General features: G+C 41.3%; 1 protein-coding gene across 3 annotated transcripts in view; it reads right to left on the minus strand.

The window, feature by feature from the left end:
- Positions 1 to 24,325, minus strand: part of LOC117225367 (pseudouridylate synthase RPUSD2) — a 284,921-nt gene that overhangs the window by 80,580 nt on the left and 180,016 nt on the right. For all 3 annotated transcript variants that reach the window (XM_033478888.2, XM_033478890.2, XM_033478889.2), the window contains 2 exons: positions 17,364 to 17,468; positions 2,860 to 2,947 (listed from right to left, as the gene is read on the minus strand). In XM_033478888.2, the coding sequence (XP_033334779.2) occupies positions 2,860 to 2,947; positions 17,364 to 17,468 (193 nt within the window). The remainder of the gene's footprint in view (positions 1 to 2,859; positions 2,948 to 17,363; positions 17,469 to 24,325) is intronic.

Below are 24,325 nucleotides of genomic sequence, written 5' to 3' on the forward strand. Positions count from 1 at the left end.
TCGCGATAACAGGACCGGCTCGAGTCAAAAGGAAAAGCTGCGAGAGCCGGGGGTAGCACGTAAGGACCGCGTCTCCGAAGAGAACAAGCTTCCTCTGGGTGGAGGTGAGAGATCGCCGGAGAACGAGGGGAGGAAATCGATCGAATATTTAGACCCCTCCCGCCGCGCCGCGCCGCGGCAGTCGGCGTATCGACAACCGATATCTGCTCCACATTCGAATAATAGACTCGTACGGCCGCGCGACGTGACGCCGGGCCATCCTCCTCCTCCTCTCGGCCCGGCTCGGCCCGGCCCGGCGAAACAAAGACCTATTAATGCCACTCGAAAGACACACGCCCCCGCAGGCTCCTCCGCGTGCTTCTCCGTTGCCTCATCCTACTCACCGTGAACGGCCTCTTGCCGCGGGAAAACGCATTCCATTACGAGACCACTCACTCTCCCGACTCCCGAGAACCCACCGCGGCAGAATTAACCCCGCGATCGCGACGCTATAGGGCGAATTTTCTAAAAAAAGTGTCGTCGGTCGCGCGACCGATGCGAAAATATTAATTCCATTCAATTAACGCGACACTCTGGAATTCAACGCGTTCAATTGCTAGACTGCGGATTTAATTCTTCGAATCGCCGGACTGCGGATTTAATGCATTCGCGATAGCCGGGCTGCGTAGCCAGCGCATTAAATTGCGAGGCTACGGAATTCGCCGCGTTCATTTCGGATAGATTATTGCCGTGCTTTATTCACGACTAGACTGTGCGGATCTTCGCGGAAAATATAAACAGTCTGCCGCGAACATGAATCTTCACCAGACTTCGTAAATCATGAATCGTTTTGTCGTACACGAAACGAATATAAAATATTTCGAACGCCCACGAAAAATTGCACCGTGCGTGTAATTATTAGACTGCGGATCTTCGTGCAAATTTCGATTTTCGTATGGCATTTTAGACAAATCAGAACTGAACAATAATCATCTTCATTAATTAAAAGATTCTTCGTCGAAAGAACGTAACAGCCGATGCTAATTCATACGCTCTCGTGCAGTTTACAAATCTGGATGCGTTACAAATACACAGAGACCCACAATCCAGTTATTATCGACCGACGCTGATTAACTGCAGCTAGAAGCCAAAGGCGGCGAAAGCGAAACAGGAAGATGATCGGCGGACGGTCGAACGAAAGCGAGAGGATCGCGAGGAATTCGACGAGCTCTTTCCGCCGGCTTGACGTCGTTTTACGTCTTCGGTTCGATCCCGTCAGCACGCGCGTTAACTACGCCGACAAGCCCGTCGGTGGGGCGAGAATCCTCGTCGGATTACCGCTCGGATCGCGCCCATTCACAGGATTATCCGCGATTACCCGGGAACAGTGCCGGCAAACCTGCAGTTACCGGCGTAAGGTCGACGGGAACGGGGATGAAGCGATCAATGGTGTCGCGCGGCACCCTCGCTCCACCCCTATACCGTCGCTAAACACTTTCCAGCTGGCTGGAAGTCGAGAGAATGAACCACGATCAAGGCGATCTCGTTCGCGATCCCGTTCCGCCGATTCAAACTGGCCTGGCACGCCGTTTTCCCCCTATACGCTATGCAAACCTTCGAATCGTGGCGCTTGTGGGCGGAGCTTGCGAGTGGCAGGCCATTAAGAATGGAGATTGAATGTCGTTGGATATCGGCGAGCTGTTTAAGATATTTCGACTATAAATGTATGCCACGAATCCGAAAAGAGAATCATTATCATGAAAAACCGTTTGAATGGTTTGACTATTGAATACTTCGAAAGGTTCACTAAATGTACGGTGGGCGGTGCTAAGGGCCAAGGGGCGGAGCATTGGACCGCCGGTGAAATTTCTACACATTTTTCAGTGGCATAGAACTGTCAGAGAACTGTCAGAAAACTGTCAGAAACTTCAAAACCACAAATACTCTTTCACAAATTTTATCCAACTTGATTTCTAATACCGATGGGCGTTGCTAAGTGCCAAGGGGCGGAGCATCGGACCGCCGGGTAAATTCCTACACATTTTTCAGTGGCATAGAACTGTCAGAGAACTTTCAGAAAACTGTCAGAAACTTCAAAACCACAAATACTCTTTCTCAAACTTTAACCAACTTGATTTCTAATACCGATGGGCGTTGCTAAGTGCCAAGGGGCGGAGCATCGGACCGCCGGGTAAATTCCTACACATTTTTCAGTGGCATAGAACTGTCAGAGAACTGTCAGAAAACTGTCAGAAACTTCAAAACCACAAATACTCTTTCTCAAATTTTAACCAACTTGATTTCTAATACCGATGGGCGTTGCTAAGTGCCAAGGGGCGGAGAAAAGCGCCACCCGAACAAAAACCCGAGGTTTCCAAGTGCCGCGCAAGACTCGCCATTAACAGATTCGCGCTAAAGAGCAAAGTGAAACTTGAGAACCCATTGCAAAATCTTCGCTGAAGTGTTCCATTGGCGCAGGAACTGCCCGTGCACCGTGCCCGGGTGCGCGAAACGTGTTTACCATCGAATTAGGTAACAGTCCCGGTACTCCGGGGCAGATTTCTCAATTCCCCGGTCGAAAACGGGCTAATTGGCCACGAATGAAGCCTGCCCTAGCGCTCGATGATCGATCAACGATCGTAAATCCGGCAGTTAACCGTTAATTGCGCGTGCACGTCAAAACGCGGAGGGGCGGGGAGAAAGAGCATGGTCCCGTCGGAACGACTCTCCGAGGGGCCGGCCGACGCACGTTGACATTTTCCGCGGAACAATTTATCGGATAATATCGAGTGTCCCCGGATTAAACAAAACGATCGCCGGCGCGGCCGAGGCGCGTGTGCCGCCACCCGATTCGGCGAGGAGAGGGCGTCGTCTACTCACCGTTCTCCACGTAATAGCTGGTCTCGTTGTACCGCTCGTCCGTGAATCCTGGCCTTTTCGCTTTCAGGGCTTTCGTTTCCAATTTCGCCTGGAACAAAAGGCGCGGTAGATAAGTGAACCGTATGGTCTGCCGGCCGAATGGCCGGATGACCGGTCGGCTGACATATGGCAAGGGAACAACGGTGGTGGGCCGGGGCGGACAAGGTTTTTGCACCATTTTTTTTTTCGTCGCTTTCTTCCGATTCAAGTTCGGGCCGCCATTATTCTCCAAGAGACTCGTGCGGATTTACAGGGTGGCTTTACAGGATTACCGATCCCAGTCGATAGCGATTTCAGTCATTTAGATCTCGACATTGAGAGCTTCTTTTTCTTCAAGCGACTTGCAAGGCTATGTTTAAGTTGACAATTTATCGAGGAAGTTCGAGAGTTTTCTTTTAAATAACGATTTTAAAAGAACTTGTTATATTGCATTAACACGTTTGCGTTACCACCTTACATGATTACATTTATTTTATTTATCGTATTAAATACATTGTATCCTCTTATAAAATATGAGGAAAATATCATCAAAGAGAAGCTACGAATTCTCTAAATATCATGCTGTGTTTGTACAATTGTTAAATAATTATATTTACAAAATATACAGATCTGATGATTCTGTTAATATAATTATGATAACTAATTTCATAACTAAATTGTATAACCAATTGTATAACAAAATTATCTAACCAATTGTATAACTAAATCGTAAAACTAAATTGTCTAACCATTTCTATAACTAACAGAGCGAATATGAAATAATTATTGTATTATATTTTGTTATACGCAAGGCCTCGCGTATTTTAATATTATTTCAAGCATGATTCACGGTCGCGCGCAGGACGAGAAATATGATCAGCGTGAAAAATAAGGAAAATAAGGGAGTCGTAGATACGGAACGCAATAAAAATATGGAAACGCCGCGTCGCGCGATAAGGCGACGTTATAATTTCGATCGGCATTTATCATCCACGGTTGCTCGTCCGGTAGATAGTGACCGATCTGATCATCCATCGGCTTTACCCGAGTTCCATTGCGGCGGACCGGTGGTCGATATACCGCAAGGAAAAAGCGATCGGTATCGAGAAACGCGTCTCCCGCTAAAGGGAAAAGTTTCCGCGAACCACCAAGTGTTCCCTTTTTTTGCGAGCCGCAATAGCAGCTGACAACTTCGATTGCTTTCGCTGAAAAAACAAAGGAGCTTCTTTCCGAACCGAAAGAACAAGTTCTTTCCGTGGCGGGATCCGGGAACGAAGCGACAACTGTTTTCATTTGCATGCTGTTAGTCCGAATAGATACTGCCTGGTGAGATTAGGGAAATCGAAATGAACGTATAGTTTGTCGTCGTTGCGCGAACGTTTCCCACGAGAGGAAGTCGGGCCGATAATATGTATTCGAAGTTTCTTTTTATTTCGACGAAATATTTATTTCTTATTTACTTTTTATTTTGAGAGTTCAACCTCGTGAACTCGAAATAAGAAGAAGAAGAAGAAGAAGAAGAAGAAGAAGAAGAAGAAGAAGAAGAAGAAGAAGAACTCGAAGTAATATAAAATGAAAAATATAAAACTAAAAATACAAAATATAGAAACGTTATAAATCATTAGTATATTTAAACGGAATTTAGCGTGAGATAATATCACATTATAAAGGTTTTACAAAACAGAAATATTGAATCCTGAATGTGCCATAATTATCGGCATCGGTCTTTCAATATTTCATTAAAATTTCTGCTTTAGTGTGCGGATTAAAACTGTCATGCCAGCAGCCTCAACAATTTAATAGAACTAATCTATTTTATTCAACCAAATTGAAACCGAAAAATTACGTTCTACGACATCAATCACTTCTTCAGATTCTCACGTTTCGCGGATCTCAATGAAACTAGGTTTCGTGTAATAGGCTATCGTGAAACTTAATTTTCAAATTTGCGAAAATAAATTCGATGCTCTATATCCGGTTGACGTGACAGTCAAAGTGTTAACAGGTGCCGTAGTGCAGAAGAGCCGCGGTTTAATTATCGCGCATTCGTTTAATCGATTTGCAATCGATCCCCAAAAATCCGCATTCTACCCCCAATTCGGCATTTAATTAAACCACGCGCGGTATTCGGCTGTAATTGAGATTCCGCTGCAATTTATAAATATCGCGAGTAGATTAGAATATAAACTGGACTCTGAGGAGTCGCAAGAACGTTCGAAAATGTCGGGAGCACGTGAAACGTGAAAGAAAGATTAATGGACGATCGAATCGTCGAAAAGTGAGGTTTCGGCGAAGAGAGAAAGACAGCAGGAAAGTCACCGATGGAGGGCGACGGAGCCATTTCCGGTCCGAAGGAACACAAATGCCCGCTGCGAACGGTATAACCTTCCCTTTGTTTCCCGTACACCGAACGAAAGCTCGGTTGTTCCAGCGATCAGCGCTCGGATCGGCCAGCCTTCAATTATAGCAGCTGCTGCGTCGCTCCAACGCGGTGTGGCGCGGCGCGGCGTCCGAAATAAATTTGCCCACGGCTCTGACACTAATTCTCTCTTCGATCCCGTGCCAATAATTCTTTCATTGTCGCTCGCAACGCGATAGGCAGCGGGGCTTTTGCGATTCGCACACGGCGAACGGCCCAGGCAGCTCAGCCCGCGCTATACTAAACTACAATTTGCCGAATAGATTCGGACTTAAACGTTATTGGCCGGCTCGGGCGCCGAAACTGCCGGCCATTTTTATTCGGAACCCGCGAAACGGTTTTCGAATGTTGATTAATGAATTTATAACGCAGCGATGGCTTAAAGTTTTCTTTGGGGGACCGAAATTTCTCGACTTCGTATGGTATATTTGCATAGATATTGACGAGGAGACACCGAAGACGCGAGTTTTAAAGTGCGGAACTGATTGCTTCGAAAGTTATACGTATCCAAAGTTGCCCGAATTTTTAGCGTTCTTGTCATATAAGCGAACCGCCATGTTGATCGTTTCCAGACGTCACTCAATGAGCGCCGTCGTATTGTTGCGCACTCGGATCAGAATCGATAATAGGCATTTTGTGACAACTCTTCTAGATAGATAAAAATAGATAAGAATAAACGTCTATTCGGATGGACGTTGAAGTCAAATGGCATCGTAACATCTGAGAATCGATTTTGGTTTTTTAAAAGGCCAATCGGCAAGCGAGCTCGATTAGATATTTTATCGATCAATTTGGACCGCGAGATGCTAGGCCATTTTTCACGTGTGTAAATGTCAAAGCTCTTTCGGATAAATTATGAAAACTGTGCGCAAGAGTCTTGCATTTTACATTGTTAACTGTCGGAGCTTCCGCCGCGAAATTATTGCAATTAGACGAGCTTCTAATAAAGCACCAGCGAGCGCAGTTGCTCCCCAAAGAAGCCATTAAATGGCCGACGAATTAATTTGGGATTTCCTCCGGAGAGGCGCAATCCTCTTAATTCGCGGCAGTTCGTGTGACAAACACAATTAATTAACGTTCCTGCGACTCTAATTTCAGCACGCGGCCGCCTCCAGTCGTTCCTTGGAACTCCGTGAAGCAAATTTTTACCGTTTTTTCATTACAGATTTGCATACTTCGTTGGAATCGCGTCCCGCGAATCTGGGTACTTTGACTAATTTATTCAGCCTAAAAACTGCTTAATTATAATTCATTTTTTTAAAAATGCGACTCGGCCAGAAATTGAAGTGAACGAGGATGGAATACGCTGGATGAAAGAAATCGCAGAGTTTCGCGGACGAAAATTTCGGTGGACGATCATATCGGTTCCATATTAACGAATCAATTAGCTGCTGATGGAGCGCAACTGTTCCGAGAAACCGGTTATCGATTTCCACGGAATTCGTCGATCATCGAGCAGCCATTAGGAGGAAGGACGAAATCATGGGCGTCGTATTAATACCTGTTAATCATCGCGGTAATTAAAGGTGCGAAACGACAGCCGGATGCTCGGTTTTCGCCGACTCTCTCTCTCTCTCTCTCTCTCTCTCTCTCTCTCTCTCTTTCTCTCTGTCCTCTCGGCAGAACCGACCTGCACATTACATTAATGGATCCTAATATTCCGGTAACGGTGCCTCGTTCGCGTCGCGCGTTTTAATTAAGACAATAATCAGCCGAAACACCGTGCCATGGAAATCCGATTAAACCGGACGCGTAACACGAATTCGCGACGTGCAAACAATTCCTGTCAAATCGATCGATCTCGCTCCATGGAGCAACGGAAACGACGTCGGCCGAAGGTATTTCCACTGAAATGGGCATATCTCGATTAGACCGGACCAGAAATAATTAATATCCCTCGTTAGCCCGACGGAAAATCGTGTTGCGTGGCTAATGACACGCTCGAGGTCTCCGAAAATTTCGATAAAACTGCTGCCGCGAAAACATTCCGATCGATCGCGTCTGATTTGCGTTAATGCTCGTGTTCAGTCAGGAATCAAAGCATCTTGATCGGTCGGAGCGAAAAAATAATTGCAGCGACATTCTTAAACACTCCGACCACTTTCACAGCTATAAAATTGATGACGTTTATAACCGTTCTAAGCTTTATCCATCAATTATTCAGAACATAGATCTAAAGATATTTCTTGAAAACCTATTTGTACTCTTGCCATCGTTCCCAGCGTAACAGCAGTTTATTTAATTCGATTGTCGGAAATTGAGTAATTAGGTGACGATTTAAATAGACTGGGTCTAAATGACCCGGCAACCGCAGAACGAGTGCTAATAATAAATTCAAAAATAGCCGAAGTACTCGGAACTACGAGTCGACTGTTAAATTTTGTACAAAGATTTAGCGCTACCTTCAATAATAATTTACACGTTCTAAACTGTCCAGACTTTCCACGAAATGATGATATTCAAACGAGTCCGAAGCAGAAATAAAACTGTTCGCGGAAGCAGGGCATAAACAATTAAATTTCGAAATGAATAATTAAATCTCGAGTGAAACGATTTCACTCGAAATCCTGAGAAAGACGTTTTCCTCGACGACGCTTCGTCGCTGTCGCGCAATTAACACTTAGCCAAACTGCGCTGTCCACCGCGCATTTTTCTGAGGTAGCACGGACTGAAATACGCTATTTGAAATCAAAAACGTCCGAAAATTATTTATGCGATCAATTATATCTTACGGTAACAATTTCGTTCAACGATTTCACATATTGCTTATACAAAATTCGAATGTAAAAGTTTATAATAATTATTTTTTAATGGTTATTCAAAAAGTATAGTTAATAGAGTCAGAAAATTAAGGACAGTAAAGATGACGGAAAAATAACGTAACTCGTAATTCGTAATAACGTAATTCGTCGATTAGTCTGATATATGGGAACGATGGTGCTATTATTGTCGTCAACTTCGCAATCACTTATCAGTAGATCAATGTCTTCAGAACAGTTTGATAGTGTGTCCATAAACAACTCATTACTTGAATTGTCACTCATGTTTCTGGACATTTTTAGGGATATTTTTTCTATATACTTCGTTTCACACCACTTGTTGAGAGTCACAGCAAGGAGCTTAGCTTCTACACTCATATTTGCAAGTTGAGCGGAGTCTTATATATTCGAAAAAGTCGTGAGAGTGGGGTGTAGGTAGCATTTCGATTTCTAATGGGTGTGGTGTTGGTGTGCATTTTATTATATGCATTTTATTATACTCTATAGAAATAAGAAGCTCTACAGAGAAAGAAGCGTTCCTCAGGTCAAAGTGGTAGATCTACCCGATCGATCGGCTAAGTGTTCTAATAAAATAATTTTATGGCTGGTAGAGGCACCTTCGGAAATCCCGAACATAAAGAACCGTAATAATGAGCAATAAAAGACTTCAAAAATTAGTGCATGTTATTATAATTATGTTGTACTCTATAGAAATAAGAAGTTCTACAGAGAAAGAAGCGTTCCTCAGGTCAAAGTGGTAGATCTACCCGATCGATCGGCTAAGTGTTCTAATAAAATAATTTTATGACTGGTAGAGGCACCTTCGGAAATCCCGAACATAAAGAACCGTAAAAATGGGCAATAAAAGACTTCAAAAATTAGTGCATGTTATTATAATTATGTTGTACTCTATAGCAATAAGAAGTTCTACAGAGAAAGAAGCGTTCCTCAGGTCAAAGTGGTAGATCTACCCGATCGATCGGCTAAGTGTTCTAATAAAATAATTTTATGGCTGGTAGAGGCACCTTCGGAAATCCCGAACATAAAGAACCGTAATAATGGGCAATAAAAGACTTCAAAAATTAGTGCATGTTATTATAATTATGTTGTACTCTATAGAAATAAGAAGTTCTACAGAGAAAGAAGCGTTCCTCAGGTCAAAGTGGTAGATCTACCCGATCGATCGGCTAAGTGTTCTAATAAAATAATTTTATGGCTGGTAGAGGCACCTTCGGAAATCTCGAACATAAAGAACCGTAATAATGGGCAATAAAAGACTTCAAAAATTAGTGCATGTTATTATAATTATGTTGTACTCTATAGAAATAAGAAGTTCTACAGAGAAAGAAGCGTTCCTCAGGTCAAAATGGTAGATCTACCCGATCGGTCGGCTAAGTGTTAAAGAAAATGCTGGAGACAGTTTCAGTGGAATAGGCACGTATAGATCAGACCGCGCAAGAAAAATATCGGCACCAGCGGCTATTATATTAACACCGGGTTGGTATCCGAGCTTGTTACGCTCGGGAACTTTGTCCTTTCATGGTTGAAAGGAAGTTTCGAAGAATGGACCCTCGAGGACACGAGCCTAAATGCCAGGACGCCGGAGCAAAGGCTTCGGGTGCCGCGAGGAAACCTTTGAAACGCGCGAATCCCTTCTCACAAAAGGAAGAAGGGTGCATTAAAAATAATTCTGGCGGCGCGCGAAGAATACACTCGGCTACGGCGCATCGTTCGATTCACGCTACATCGATTAATTCATTTACCTGGCAGCCTGAATTTATTTCCAAGAATTTATTTCGAAAATAATAAGTAGACTGCAAGAAAACGAATAAATGAACAAGGTTTCATAACATTTTTTATTTGATTTCCGCGCCGAGTAATTGTTTAGTCGACAAAGGCAATTTTTCTTTAATTACTAAGCTTTGGAAGACGACTGAAAATGAAAGTCTGCATAAAGGTACGCAATTGTGAAGAAACCAGAATTTTATTGCGAAGACATGAACTGAAAGATGACATGAATTACAATATTTTTATTACTCTTTTTCTTACTGGCAGGATTTATTTGATTAAACAACAATATTCGAAGTTACACGATCTAAAACGATATTAATCCTTTGGTAACATGAAGACTTCATACATCGACTATTAAATACGAATGTCATTCGTTTCTTAAAAATCGATTCGAAAATTGATTCTTCTGTTAATAAAGATATAATAATAAAATCAGAATTGTTTCGTTCTAGCAGAAAAATCATTCAGCACAAAGAAGGGTGATCCGACGTAACTGTGAAAGAAGTAGTAGTGCAAGGGGCCAACCTTTAAAATTTTGACTGCCACATCATCGACCTCAATAATCGCATAAAACCAAAGTATTTCATTTAAACAGAACATAATTTCAAAAGTTAAGTTCAACGATATTTCGAATCAAATTAGAAATATGTAATATATTTGTGTAAAAATTAAATGTCAAATCTGTACAATGATTTTCACAGAAATTACTGGTATACCGAGTGATCGTGTTAGAGTCCAAGTGAGAAGTGCAAAAGAATATGGTGATCTCTAGTTACAGATAAATGCTGCACTGGTATTTTATTCTTAGCTAGCGAATAAAGCAATAAAACCATGAAAACATTAAACTTCCCCTACAAAATAAAATAGAAATACGACGTTGGACACCGATATACCACTCGAGGGTTACATCCCATCAACTTCCAGGTAAAATCGTCACAGCCGGATCAAATTTATTCAGCTCTATCCATCCCATTTTCGAAACCACCCCCGCAGAACCACGAATCCCCTATCGAGCTTCGAAAAATCGCCTAAATTGGACGTGGCTCGGACCCCGGCAATCGAGAGCCCGGAATCCAAAGGGATGATCGTCTCTTCGATCCTCGAGAACGCCGGAAGTCGAACATCCCTCCGCCGTTTCCGAGGAACCTTAGCGCCGAAAAAACGAGCCGGCGTATCCATTCGTCGACGAACAGAAGAAAAATCTCATCAGCCCGAGCAGAGAGCCTAAACGGGGCCGAGCAGCGAGAAGAGGACCGCAGCCGATGGCAGAAAGGAGACATTGACTCCTGGAAGCGGGATACCGTGTGTCGAGGGGTTGCCGAAGGGGGAGGGGGTTGTCGAAGGGCGAAAGGGGCGTCCAGGGCCGGTCGATACAGCCGAAAGTCCAGAAACGGGCGAGCGTGCCGCGAAATTTCGCGCGAATGGTAACATAAGCCAGTTGGCAGGGCTGGGAACAGCGAACCCACCCCCGCCGAGAACCGGCGAGGGAGCAACCCTTCCTTTTAGTTTTAAGTATCATAAGTACTTTAAGTATTTTAATATTTCGAAAGAAATTTTAATCTCTAGTTTTCGATGTAGAAAAATAGGGGTGCGAATATAAAGTGCGAATAAAGGAATGAATAAGGCAAACAAATTTTTGCGTGGGAACGCTGTCTATTGCAAAATAAATTATGAAAATTTGGGGTTGAGGTTTTAAACTTTCGATGTAGAAAAATTAATTATAAAGTGCGAATAAAGGGTGTAATTGAGGAAAATTCATCGCAGGGTGAGAATGTCACTCATCCGCTTGTTTTAAAATAATTTTTATAAATCAGAGCAAGACGGTGAATATAAATCTTATATATATATATATATATATATATATATATATATATATATATATATATATATATATATATATATAGATCTTGCATCGAAAGTAGGCCCATTCGAAGAAGAGCGATCTATGCGATTTTAATGGAACAATTGGCGATCCAGGAGCGGAAATCATTGGCCCCTGTGTCGCGGGCACTCGGCTAGCGAGGATGACGACTACTTGACCCGCGGCAAATTCGATTTAACGTATTCGCGCGACCGTAAATCAACGTCGCTCATCCAATTTAGCAGAACGTTAGCTTCGCGATCGCGCTAATGACGTTTAAACGGTAATTAAATTTACATTAACGAAAGAGGGGGGACAGTTAATAGCAACTGACAGGCGGGCACTCGTCTCGCGACCTTTTCCACAATAAATTCCTTTCGGCCACAAACCGGATGAATTTATTTATCGAATATTCGTTTCGACACGAGTTTATTCGGAAATCGTTATGAACAGGCGACGATCGACGCTTTCAAAAGGATCCCGTGTTGAAACACCGGCGACGCTTGAAAAATTTATCAATTTCCATATTTATTTATTTAATCGCGAGAAACGAAGAGAGAGAGAGAGAGCAACGCATAAACTCCGAAAATTCGCGAATATTGTTTATATTAAACGGGTCCAATCGCAACGTTCGGTCAAATATTTGTATAGTCGCGATAATTGATCGCGAATCTGATAAAAACGAAACAGGGGTGGTTGGCAAGTTCGCACGGAATTGAATTTCCGCGGAAATGCGAGTCGGCCATTTTGTCGTTGCCCCGCAGTAACGAAATAACGAATCTTTGATATTGTTTGCAAAGCTAGTTTCGTTGAAACAACGCTGTCGCGTTCGCGCGGGGGTGTAAGTGCAGCCTCTGTTCGCAATTAAGGAACCGGAAGGGCGTCGTTACCAGCAGAAGGCGATGGCGGCCGATTAGGAAACAAAAGAACTCGCGGTTTCTTTTGATCGCGACGTTTCGCTAGCATCCGAGTTGTTGTACCGGAGGGGAAGCAAACTGAATGAAGAATTTATCGTCCGTTGTTTGTTTCTTTTTTTTTTCAAACTGTCAGAGCAAGTTCGCAGCCGCCGCGTCGCTCCAATCGCTGCTACTTCACGGGACCACTCGAAATTAATTGCTCAAGTCGGCGCTTAAAGTCTTAACCCCGGACTGTTACGGCGCTCTGTTAATCCGCCATTAATCTACGCGAGAACACGCGCGGGAATTCGAAACAAATTCGTCTGATCAAAATCCCGTGTACGAACTATCGCCGTAAAATTCAATCGCAGCGGAAGCAGACTCGATCCGTCGACTACCGGTAATTAATTGTCTGCATTAATTGCGAGGTACAGATACCGCCCAGACATTTCTTTCATTCTTTCTTTAATTGTTTCGTTCAGTTGAAAATAATGCAATATTATTTTTTTATTCTTCAAACGTTCTCAATGCTTTGTACTTGATCTAACAATTTTTGCCATAAATGCATAAAACCCGCGGTCTAGACATCGTCATTATTTCAAAATTATAAATTTTTTTATAACAGAATTGTAATTTAAAGCCTCTGCCAATTAATACGTAATCATGGCAGACAATTCAATTTTTTCATGCTTAAAAATAATATTTTTCATTTTTTCTTGCAATATTGCATTAAGCGCCGCGACTTTTGACTGAGTTTTCATTTGTTGCATTCCATCAGATATTCCTTCGAGAATGTTGTCATATAGCTACGAATTGTCATTTTTTATCGTAGTAATTGAACAAGTTCAAATTTTAACGTTGTTGTCAAATTTATGAATGGGGCTGAGAGAACTAGTGCAATAAACAATAAAGAAAATTTCAAACGTATTAGCGAGGTTTTTGAAGATAATTTAGTTAACAGGAAAATAAAAAACAAACTTTGTTGAAGAATCCACAAAACAAACACAATAAAAAAGATCACCAATTGATGAATGGGACAAAATGCACCCTCCAAAAAAAATTAAAAATAAAACAAGTAAACGTAGATGAAACTCACTGATACTAAACACTTTTATAGCAAAAGAACTGATCTTTCAAATACTTCAAACTAAAATTGGATAGGTCGTTTAGTTTCTTTGTTATCTTGTTCTAAATAAAAGTGTCCCATTCGTGATAGTTACCCCCCTAAATTACGGAGATTTCAAGCTGGCGAAACAATTGTATCGGCGTGTCTCCATTGTACCGCTGCTCCCGTTTTCTCTGCAAGCTAGTTTTTGTTCTAGAGATTATCCGATCTTAGTCCTCCTTCACGGAGAAAGTATTTTTCTCGCGGCGACGCTCGGCGACGTTCAGCAACAGGCGGCAATAAACTGTGCACAGAGAGTTTCTCCACAGGCGGACGAGGGTTTTCGATGTCTAGCGTCCTTTCATCCCCTAAAACCTCTCTCTTTACCCATCCACCACGTTCATCGTAAATTGAATAGCGCTCCCTGTATTTTAGCGTATTTTTCTTAGCGCGTGAAAAAAGAGAGCACACATCATTTTCTTCGCGTTAAACTTCGTGCTTATACAGTTCCTTTCAGAAACGTGGGCTATCTAGCAAAATACAAAATTCGACACGATTCCTAACAATTTTTGTTGTCAGAATTAAAAAATATTCGCTACTCTCGGAACACGAAAATTCGTTGAATAGATAGCACTTTGAGATTCGGACAGAAATTATTGTCCGAAAAATTGCTCCCTCGTGTGAACAAACATGTTCGTCTTTTTGAGTATTATGTTTTTATCATGTAAAATATATAAATAAAAAACAAAATCTTTTATTCATGAATTCCTATACAATTTCAAAGCAGTGTAATGATTTTTACTTCAATTCGACTTTGTAGTTGGTTAATTTATTTTTGTTAAAGTGGGTAAGAGTTACAATTTTCATTCCTTTCTTTCTTTTCATTCTCAACAAATTCTCTCCGAGCTGTATCATTTGCTGGCAGGTATATCCAAAAAAACCTTCCGAGTGCGAAGGGTTAAATGATTAAATAATTGTATCATACGTCGATCAACATAAAACTCAACTTTTTTCTGAAGTGATTTCGACAAATAAATTATTAAATTGAGACCAGTTGAATATCGCGATACAATATCCAGAGTTCTTTTGATTAACACGTTCCGTGCCGAGCTTTTTTTACTCGAATCTTCACACTTTGATATTTTACTAAAACTTGATGTATTACGTGCAATTATTAATTCTCGTACACACAACAACGTAACAAAAACTTATCAACGCCCATTCTTGCGGTGGAAATTGATTCTTCGGTTCTAAATTTCTTGTAAACAATTTGTTCAGTTCACTAAGTAAACATGCAAGCGTGTACCATCGATGGTACACGTGGCACGGAACGTGTTAATGATTGATAGAGTTCCTTTGAAAATAACAAAAGTCCCTCTTTTCGAGCATACCGAGCGAATCCCAGGATCAAACGAGAACGATTTACGACAGAATTGGAAACAAGAGGAATCCGGCGAACAGAGCAACGCACGAGAAGATCGAAAAAATCGTGGTTAACGGTGACGCGCGGGTGAAACGGGGTCCGTCGGATTTTGCCGAAGGTGCGGGGCTGCCGTTTATTTCGTTAATGACGACTGGCCGGTCGGGATTAATGAGAGCGTGGCACCGTGACGGCGCCGGCACGCTCTCCGACGTCGAATATCGACGAGAACGACCGAGATACGCGACAAGTGGATGAAATACGCGCTCCGTTTCGGACTCTGCACCACCGATTTCGACGGCTAAGGAGCTGGCATCGGCTGCCTTCCATGCTTTCAAAATAGATTTTCGAGAGCCTCATCGAGAATCTCACGATTCTTCTTCTATTCTTTTTCTGCCTCGCACGCTCGGCTACGTCCCGCGAGACTTATGCGATATTCCTAAACAATATTGTATCCACCGTGGGCATCTCGGTGCTAGTATATCAGTCGAGTATTATTAAAGACGCATAAACTGTATCTCTGCACAGTTTTACATTCTCGCGCAGGAATTCCTGAAAATCCGTCCGGAGAAATCGAAAATAAATGTAGATATCGATTTCGATTGTTCTGCATCGCGGAGCACGCTGACAAATATTCTTGATATCTTCACGACGCTGCTTTACAATTTATCCAAGAGAAACGTAGGAAAATAAGTATGAAATGAAGTGAACGAAAATTTCGTTGAAGTTGCCGGTGCGTCAATTTTTTTTTCGAATCCGTTAACGAGTTCGATTCGTATGTAATTAGTTATTTTTCATCGACTCGATTTGCAGTTTCCGCGATGAACAAATGTTAATACCGAAAATAAACGAACAACGCTCGACGGGATATTCGCGAAGAAAATAGATCGAAGAATTATTGAACAGCGGAAGAGACAAATTGGATTGCCGAGATGGAAGTGAAAATACCTTTAGCGAATTTTTCCCGAAGAAACGGCACTGTTATCGAACGAATATTTTACCTGTGTGTTATGCTACTTTCAGGAACTTCCACGCTGTCGCTATTCACCGAGACACACGCACTCGCTTACACACGGACACAGTCGGACGCACAGACGGACTTTTCCCGGCGCAGGAGCGAACAAAACCGCGAGAAAGCAGCGGAAACTTTTCCCGACGTGCTCCAGGTCACCGTCAACCGAATACTAACTAAGCTCGATCCTCGATTGATTTCTACCTGTCCCCCACCACGATGCTTATTTGTTCACCTAATTACTTGCTAGCCCCGCTCGAGGGTACGCGAACATTTAATACGCGGTCGAATAGGGGAGAGGAGCCGGTTACTGTGGCCTGTTGCCGGACTTGAGTTCTCGCTGTTAACCCTAGAAAGATAACCATATGACAACGTACGTAAAAGATAACCATACGCTTCAGAGGCGCATGCTTTTCTAAGGCGTCAATTTTATACTAACAATGGATATTTATTTAAGTTAATCTAGTCATTTTAAAGGTTTGGCATTATTGTAAAAATAAAATGCATTTATATTATATTGTTTTATATTTTAAGTAATTTTAAACTTAAATCACTAGACCTCTATGAAAAATTAACAAAAATCAACAGTCTTCGCAGGCGCCTCTGCGACGTAGGTTATCTTTCTCGGGTTAAACACAACTTTCGCAATTTCAATGACATTTTTGAAAAACTCGAAGGTCAATTTCAAAGTTTCTATTGTCGACAGAAATTCTCCCGAGACGCAAGTATCAAATCTCCTTTGAATATTAGAAGAAAGAAAAATAACTGACACAATCCCAATATAATCAAGGAAATAAAAAATCCCTTCAATTCCAACTTTCTAATCAGCGATTTGCAAAACGAGTTATACAAACGCCAAATTGATCGATACGCGAATGAATGGATCCAACGAAACGTGCAGTTTGTATCCTTGAACGTGTCGTTTTCCGTTGTTTATTGATCGTAGTGTATTTTAATAATTTGTTCGTTGATTTTAATGTAACGTCGTTTAATAATGTTTTGCGTAATTTATCATTAAATATTGTGTTCGTATTTCTCAATATTGATCGACAATTATACCACTGCGACTCTACAGTTCTGCCAATATATTTATCGTTTAACACGTATCGAATTGTTTTATTTGAATTCGATTAATTAAAGTATATATGATATAAGTATAAAGTAAATAATAATAAAAGTAATAAATATAAAGTAATATAAACAACGTTTTCGTAGGAACTCACCTTCTTCAAGTCCTTGCTGGCGTCGGCTTCCTCTGCTTTCCGCTTCTCCGAGATCTTCGGCGTCGGGACGGCGATGGTCGCCTCGCGCAGCGGTTTCAGATCGACCTGAAATAGAACGTGCATTGTTAATCACTCGCTAAAACTGCACAGCCGCCGTCGAAATAGCAGTAATCGTTACAAAACGAGCGGAACACTGAAAGACACAGCGACCACCGTTTTGTCTCGTCGAGGCTCGCTCGCGAACCCAGGGGCTAATGAAATTCTGCTGCCACTCTGTCAAGCTGACTAAATCAATTCACTAATTAATCGATCGGCTAATTCATTCTTAACTAGCCAGCTAATTTATTTCTCCGGGCGCTCCGTCGAAAGGGAAAGTTTAACTATTTCGCACAAAGGAGAAAGAACTAATCAAAGTTTCACGTCGAAACGAGTCTCTATAATGTGTTTAGAAGTTGACTGGAAGTGGCTGCAGTTCCGAAAGCCGAAGGAGATAGTAACTAATTTATTTCCTCGAGGATCCTTCCGAAGTAGAACGGCGTTAACATTCTTCGTCCCTATAATATTGCGGTAGAACGATGGTGGAATAATTCGACGCGAAATCGACTTCTTAAACGAACGACGCGTCAAATGTTCTAACGCAACAGCTTCGCACAGAGGCGGAATAACCAAACGCTACACTCAGAATCCTGGAACAAGATCAATTTTAAATTTATCGAAAAATTAATAAAGGAAGGTATTTGAGCATTTTATATCTGAAAAACAAACAGTAATTACGTAAATTATTCCTTCAAGAATTCCACGGAAACGAGCATCGTATAAAATATTCTAACATAACAGTTTCGCGAACAAAAACACCAGGTCAAATGCACCAAAAATCCTGCAACGAACTCAATCTAAAATGAACATGAAAACTGGCATGTTAAAATTTGCTTCACTGTGAACACGGTTTTCGTTAAAAATGCAAAAATGTAATTTCACGGTTTAGATTGAATTTGTAATGTTAGTGGCATACACAGGGTGACCAAAAATTATACTTTATACGAACATTACTTCCGGAAAGGGGTTCCTGAGGTCGTTTGAAGTAACTTTTTCCTTAGCGAAAACGCAATCCGCGGCTTCGTTTGCGAATTACTAGCGAAAGACACTGACCAATAAGAGACGAGATCAGCTGGCGCGAGGCGGCGGAGCCAATGAAGGGAACTGGGCTTCGTCCGCTCGTTGGCCGGGCCGCCTAGCGTCAACCGAGCTCGCCTCTGATTGGTCAACGTTTTTCGCTAATAACTCGTAAACGAAGCCGCGGATTGCATTTTCGCTGAGGAAAAAGTTACTTCAAACGGCCTCAGGAACCCCTCATTCCCCGGAAATACCATAATTTTGGGACATCTCGTATAGTCGAGTTACGAAACATTTGTCGCGGTAACAGGAGGAGGTCCCGCCAGTTTCTCTTGTCCCGAAATCCAACGGAGTTTCGACCGGAAGTGGACTCGGGCCGGTGAAAATTGATCAGACAGATACACGCTCAGCTGATTTAGGCGAGTGGCGACCGAGTTGTCAAGACATCACGCACCGTCGTTAATCGCGGCCGCGGCCCGGAGGGATTCCGTGCGCATCGATTCACGATAATCGCTTTAACTCTCGTCCCTGCTTTACGCGCAGCCCCGCACATGCTAATTTCTCGTTAGCGGCACGGATAAATAGAGGGAGCGAGAAAGATCTATGGAGAGACAGAGAGACGAACGCGACGGCACGAGAGCGCGGACAGGGACACGCCGATTTACTGGACGGTGATTCGGGGCCCGGCGTAATGGCGCGAATCGGCGAAAGGCTGGTTAATCGATGTCCCGCGACCCGCTTTAATATAATTAGATCCTCGCTCCGCGCCCTTGTCCGATCCTGCCACACTGACTCCATTCAACGGCGCGAGCTACAACAACACCCCTTCCATTTCCGCAAACGTTCCGCCATGTTGGTCTCTGTTTTCTCGTTTATTTTTCCGTCTCATTTATCTAATCTTGAGTAGATTTTATGCATTTATGAGAGAATTAAATGCACGGAATACGAAACTATGAAGACGTTACTGCAATTCCAGTTTATTTTTACATCTTTATTTATGGTCGCAACGAATGCACGGAATACGAAACTATGAAGACGTTAGTGGAATTTCAGTTTATCGCCACATCTTTTTTATTTGTTTATGATTACGCCAAATGAATGCATGGAATACGAAACTACGAAGACGTTGCTGCAATTTAAACTTGTTTTTGCGTCTCTTTTATTTATTTATAGTTATACCACAGATTTTATGGATTTATGAGAAAAATGAATGCATGAAAATTGTTGAAAGAAGAAATTTTTTTTCCGGAAATTAACTAACGACAGTCTTATTTTACATAAAGATCCGCGTGATAAGTGATAAGTGATAAGATTTGTTAGAAGGTGTCGTCGCCTAAATTGGAAAAAATTTCATCAAAATTTCAGCTTGAAAAGCCGTCGTAAAATTTTTGAGAATTTCTGCAAATTGTGTGTCAATGCCCAAGATTATTCTTGTCCATTCCTTCCTCCATTTAAAAAATTGTTTACTAAAATATAGAAACAAGACACATCGTGATAAAATTATAATAATAATAACTTTATTTATCAACGAGATGAACCCTTTCAATGAACCCTTTGTTAATTATAGTAGAAATTATAGTAGACGCAATATTATAGTAATAACGCACGACTATTGTATAGCAACAATTGTTCAAGATTCCAGTAGACTTGACAAAGTATCAAACATTCTACAGTATATGTTCGAATCGGACTAAACAGAGCGTGTTCAAAGAAGACTCCCCGGCATCGTGAACCTCTTCGAAAAATCCCGACGCTCCAAGAGCGCTCCAAAAAAAATTCAAAAAATCCTGAAACAGCTACCGAAGCGCGTAGGACAAAAGACAGGAGCCGGGGAAGAGAGGCGAGGAGAAAATACCAGGGCACAAAGGACACGAAGAAAATGCCGATAAGCCAAGAGAACTGTGGCAACGAGACTGGTCACAAAGAACACGTCCAAGAATTCTGGGAAAAAGCGGAAACGATGGAACGGCGAACCGAAGGGCGCGGAGAATGCGGAAAGTTTGCAAACCGTTCGAGGCGGAAAATTCCAATCTCCGAATTCGTTCTATATAGCTAATTACGTTATGGCCGGTGGTCTAATTATATTGATCGAAGCGGGGAAGGGGCCACGCGGAAGTTGCCGGCGCAAAAGTGTGATGGCGGTCGATCCGGGGGGGCCCGATCGAGTGCGAATTTACGGCGCGCGGACCGGCTTTTCAAAGTTCCACGGCCCGCGGATGCCCGGTAATTAGGTGTCGAAGTTTTAATGGCGCGTTAAGGCTTCCTTTGGACAAGAACGGCCCGGGAAAAGATTAATGGATCGAAGATTCAACGGCCAGCTGGCTGCAGGGCCGAGCGGCGCGCCGCCGCCGAGATCAACCGCTGGAAATTGACTCGGTTATTAAACCGAGAAAAACCGCGGCTGCGTCGTCGAATCCTTCGATCAAGGTCGAGCCAACAGTTGCGACAAAAATTGCAATCGCGCGAAATTTACTCAGAGACTAATTGCCGAGAGATTGAAAGTCGAACTCGCCTTGTAAACGCGCGAACAGTCGCAGACAGGTGAGAATCTGTTCTCAAACTCGTGTAGAATGCTTAAAAAAAATCACTGAATTATTCTGGTCTGTTTGTGGAATGTCGACAATGTGTCAGATCATTTTTATCAATTTTTACTAGCAGATTAGTCCTTCTGTCGTCTAAAAAGATTCAAGTGATTTAGTCCGGCTTGAAAAAAGTTACACCGTTTTGAAAGATGTACGAACGCTTTCGTGAATTTTTGTGGATCGTTTCCTTTAACGATTCTGCCTGAAATCGCTAAAATGTCACGCTTCCTATTATCCAACATTCGGTGCGAGATATAGCTTAATCAAATTATTCTCTCCATTTTAACATCGATAAAACTTTCGACGAGACGCAATTAAGATCGTTCGGAGACGAGAGTTCCTTTGTCAGGAAACCCGGGGCCGAACAAAAGATTATTTTGTTCGACGCGAATGCGCAAATATAATCTAATTTTTATATATAATTTTTCAATTTGCCGGGGTCGCATTCGCTTTAATACACTCGTTAACAAAGATAAATCTCGGGGGAGCGTGTATAACGTGGCGCGGGTCTTTGATCGGCGTCGGCGATTTTCTTGAAAAAGAACGGCGTGTTACGCGAAACGTGGACGGACTCCGAGGAATTATAGTGCAGCAAGCAGGTTAATCACGTTGGTTTTATTACTCGGTCAGCCGTTTCTTTTTTCTCTTTTTTTCCTTCAAGCGCGCACGCGGCCGTTTCCACGTTCCTCCCAGCGATTGTTAAGGATCGCTCGAATCGCTTAATCGCATCTCGCCGGCCCCGCGATACCATAATCGCGAGGGATTATGGCCGATGGCAAGTCGTCGCGGTTGCGCCTACGATAAATCGGTCGTAATCATAGGGAAATGGAAATTGATCGACCGGCGCGTTAATAAATCGGTGCGTGGATCGCGAAATTATTGATTGAATGATCGATTGATTTATTGATTGATTCATTTATTTACTTCTATTCGAAATATTATTCGAAAAAATTTATTGCATATTATTACGAATAAAAGTATTAAGATATTATACGAATAAAATTTTATTCGAAGAATTTACTTGAAATATTACTTAGAATAAAATTTTATTCGAAGAATTTATTCGAAATGTTATCCGAATAAAATTCTATTCGAAATATAATATTATCGAAATCAAATTTTATTCGAAGAATTTATTCAAAATGTTATCCGAATAAAATTCTATTCGAAATATAATATTATCGAAATCAAATTTTATTCGAAGAATTTATTCAAAATGTTATCCGAATAAAATTCTATTCGAAATATAATATTATCGAAATCAAATTTTATTCGAACAATTAATTCGATCTATTGTCCGAGTAAAATTCCATTCGAAGAATTTACGCGAAATATTACTAGAATAAAATTTTATTCGAAGAATTTATTCGAAATGTTATCCGAATAAAATTCTATTCGAAATATAATATTATCGAAATCAAATTTTATTCGAACAATTAATTCGAACAATTAATTATCCGAGTAAAATTCCATTCGAAGAATTTATTCAAATCGTTATTCGTATAAAATTGTACACGGAAAGCTTATACGAAATGTTGTTCGATTAAAATTGTGTTTATGCCGGTAATTACAAATCGAAATGAATTGCACGAATTCCGCGCGGAGCACGCGCAACGAATCGAAAGACGACGACGCGCGTTTATCGTTGTCAGCGACGCGAATATTCGTCAGGATTTCGATAAGCGAGTGTGTCTCGTTCGTATTCTACGGGTTGCATCACCAGCAGATGGACCCGAGGGATCGATTCGTGCGAGGCTTGCGTAACCCCCGTTAATTATGTAAGGATTATACCCTCGTATAAAACTTTCACCGCGCGCTCCGTGCCTTCCGAACGTCACACACATTGACCAACGTAACCCGTGCGCAATCCTCCACACTTTCTTCAGCACTTAATTAATTCTTGACATTTCTCTCGGCCGCAGCGCGAGATAGATCGTCGCTCCGATTCAAAAGTTCATTAAAACGTCGGCCCGCGAGTTAAATGAGCTAAGACCGGGACAAGAAATTCATCTTCCACGATCTTTAGTCGACTCTTCCTACTTTTTTCAGACTCGATGCTTTTTTCGTATTCGATGCTTTTATACTGCATAAATATTCGCAGTCTACCAATGGGAATCATTATCAGTTTTTTACTATAAGGTAAAATTTTATTCGAAGAATTTATTCGATATTCTATAATTATTTCCATTATTTATTAATTAAACGGGCAAAGTGCCCTTTAGATCACAGAATGTAATGTATACAGTATTTTAATATATAATAATATATAATAATATATTGTAAATATATTATTAGTATACAATAATATATAATGATATATTGTAAATATATTATTAGAATAAAATATAATACTCGAATAAAGTTTTGTTCGAAATTTTATCCGAATAAAATTGGGGTCGAAGAATTTAATCGTAATATTGCTCGAATAAAATTTTATTCGAAAGATTATTGGAATAAAAATGCTGTTCGATGGATTTATTCGAAATATCGTTCGAATAAAATTTTATTCGATGAATCTATTGGATATTTCCAATAGAGAATTATGAGAATATAATTTTATTCAATATATTATACGAATAGTATATTTTGTTCGAAAGATTTGGATAAAATGTTGTACGAAGGATTTATTCGAAATATCGTTCGAATAAAATTTTATTCGATGAATCTATTAGATATTTCCAATAGAGAATTATGAGAATATAATTTTATCCAATACATTATACGAATAGTATATTTTGTTCGAAAGATTTGGATAAAATGTTGTACGAAGGATTTATTCGAAATGTCGTTCGAATAAAATTTTATTCGATGAATCTATTGGATATTTCCAATAGAGAATTATGAGAATATAATTTTATCCAATATATTATACGAATAGTATATTTTGTTCGAAAGATTTGGATAAAATGTTGTACGAAGGATTTATTCGAAATGTCGTTCGAATAAAATTTTATTCGATGAATCTATTGGATATTTCCAATAGAGAATTATGAGAATATAATTTTATCCAATACATTATACGAATAGTATATTTTGTTCGAAAGATTTGGATAAAATGTTGTACGAAGAATTCATTCGAAATATCGTTCGAACAAAATTTACCAATGAAAATCCTGCGAGTCGACGAAAACAGACCTTGACCCAGTCCGCGTTCCGCTCGAAACCCGTGTCCGACCGCGGACCGTCCGTTTCTCCTTCGGCAGGGCGCACGCAAAGGTGGAGAGGACACGGGCAACCGGTTAACAAGAGCGGGCTGCTGGCATAATT

This window comes from Megalopta genalis, chromosome 2 (assembly GCF_051020955.1).
Source record: "Megalopta genalis isolate 19385.01 chromosome 2, iyMegGena1_principal, whole genome shotgun sequence".
In the NCBI taxonomy this organism is placed as follows: domain Eukaryota; kingdom Metazoa; phylum Arthropoda; class Insecta; order Hymenoptera; family Halictidae; genus Megalopta; species Megalopta genalis.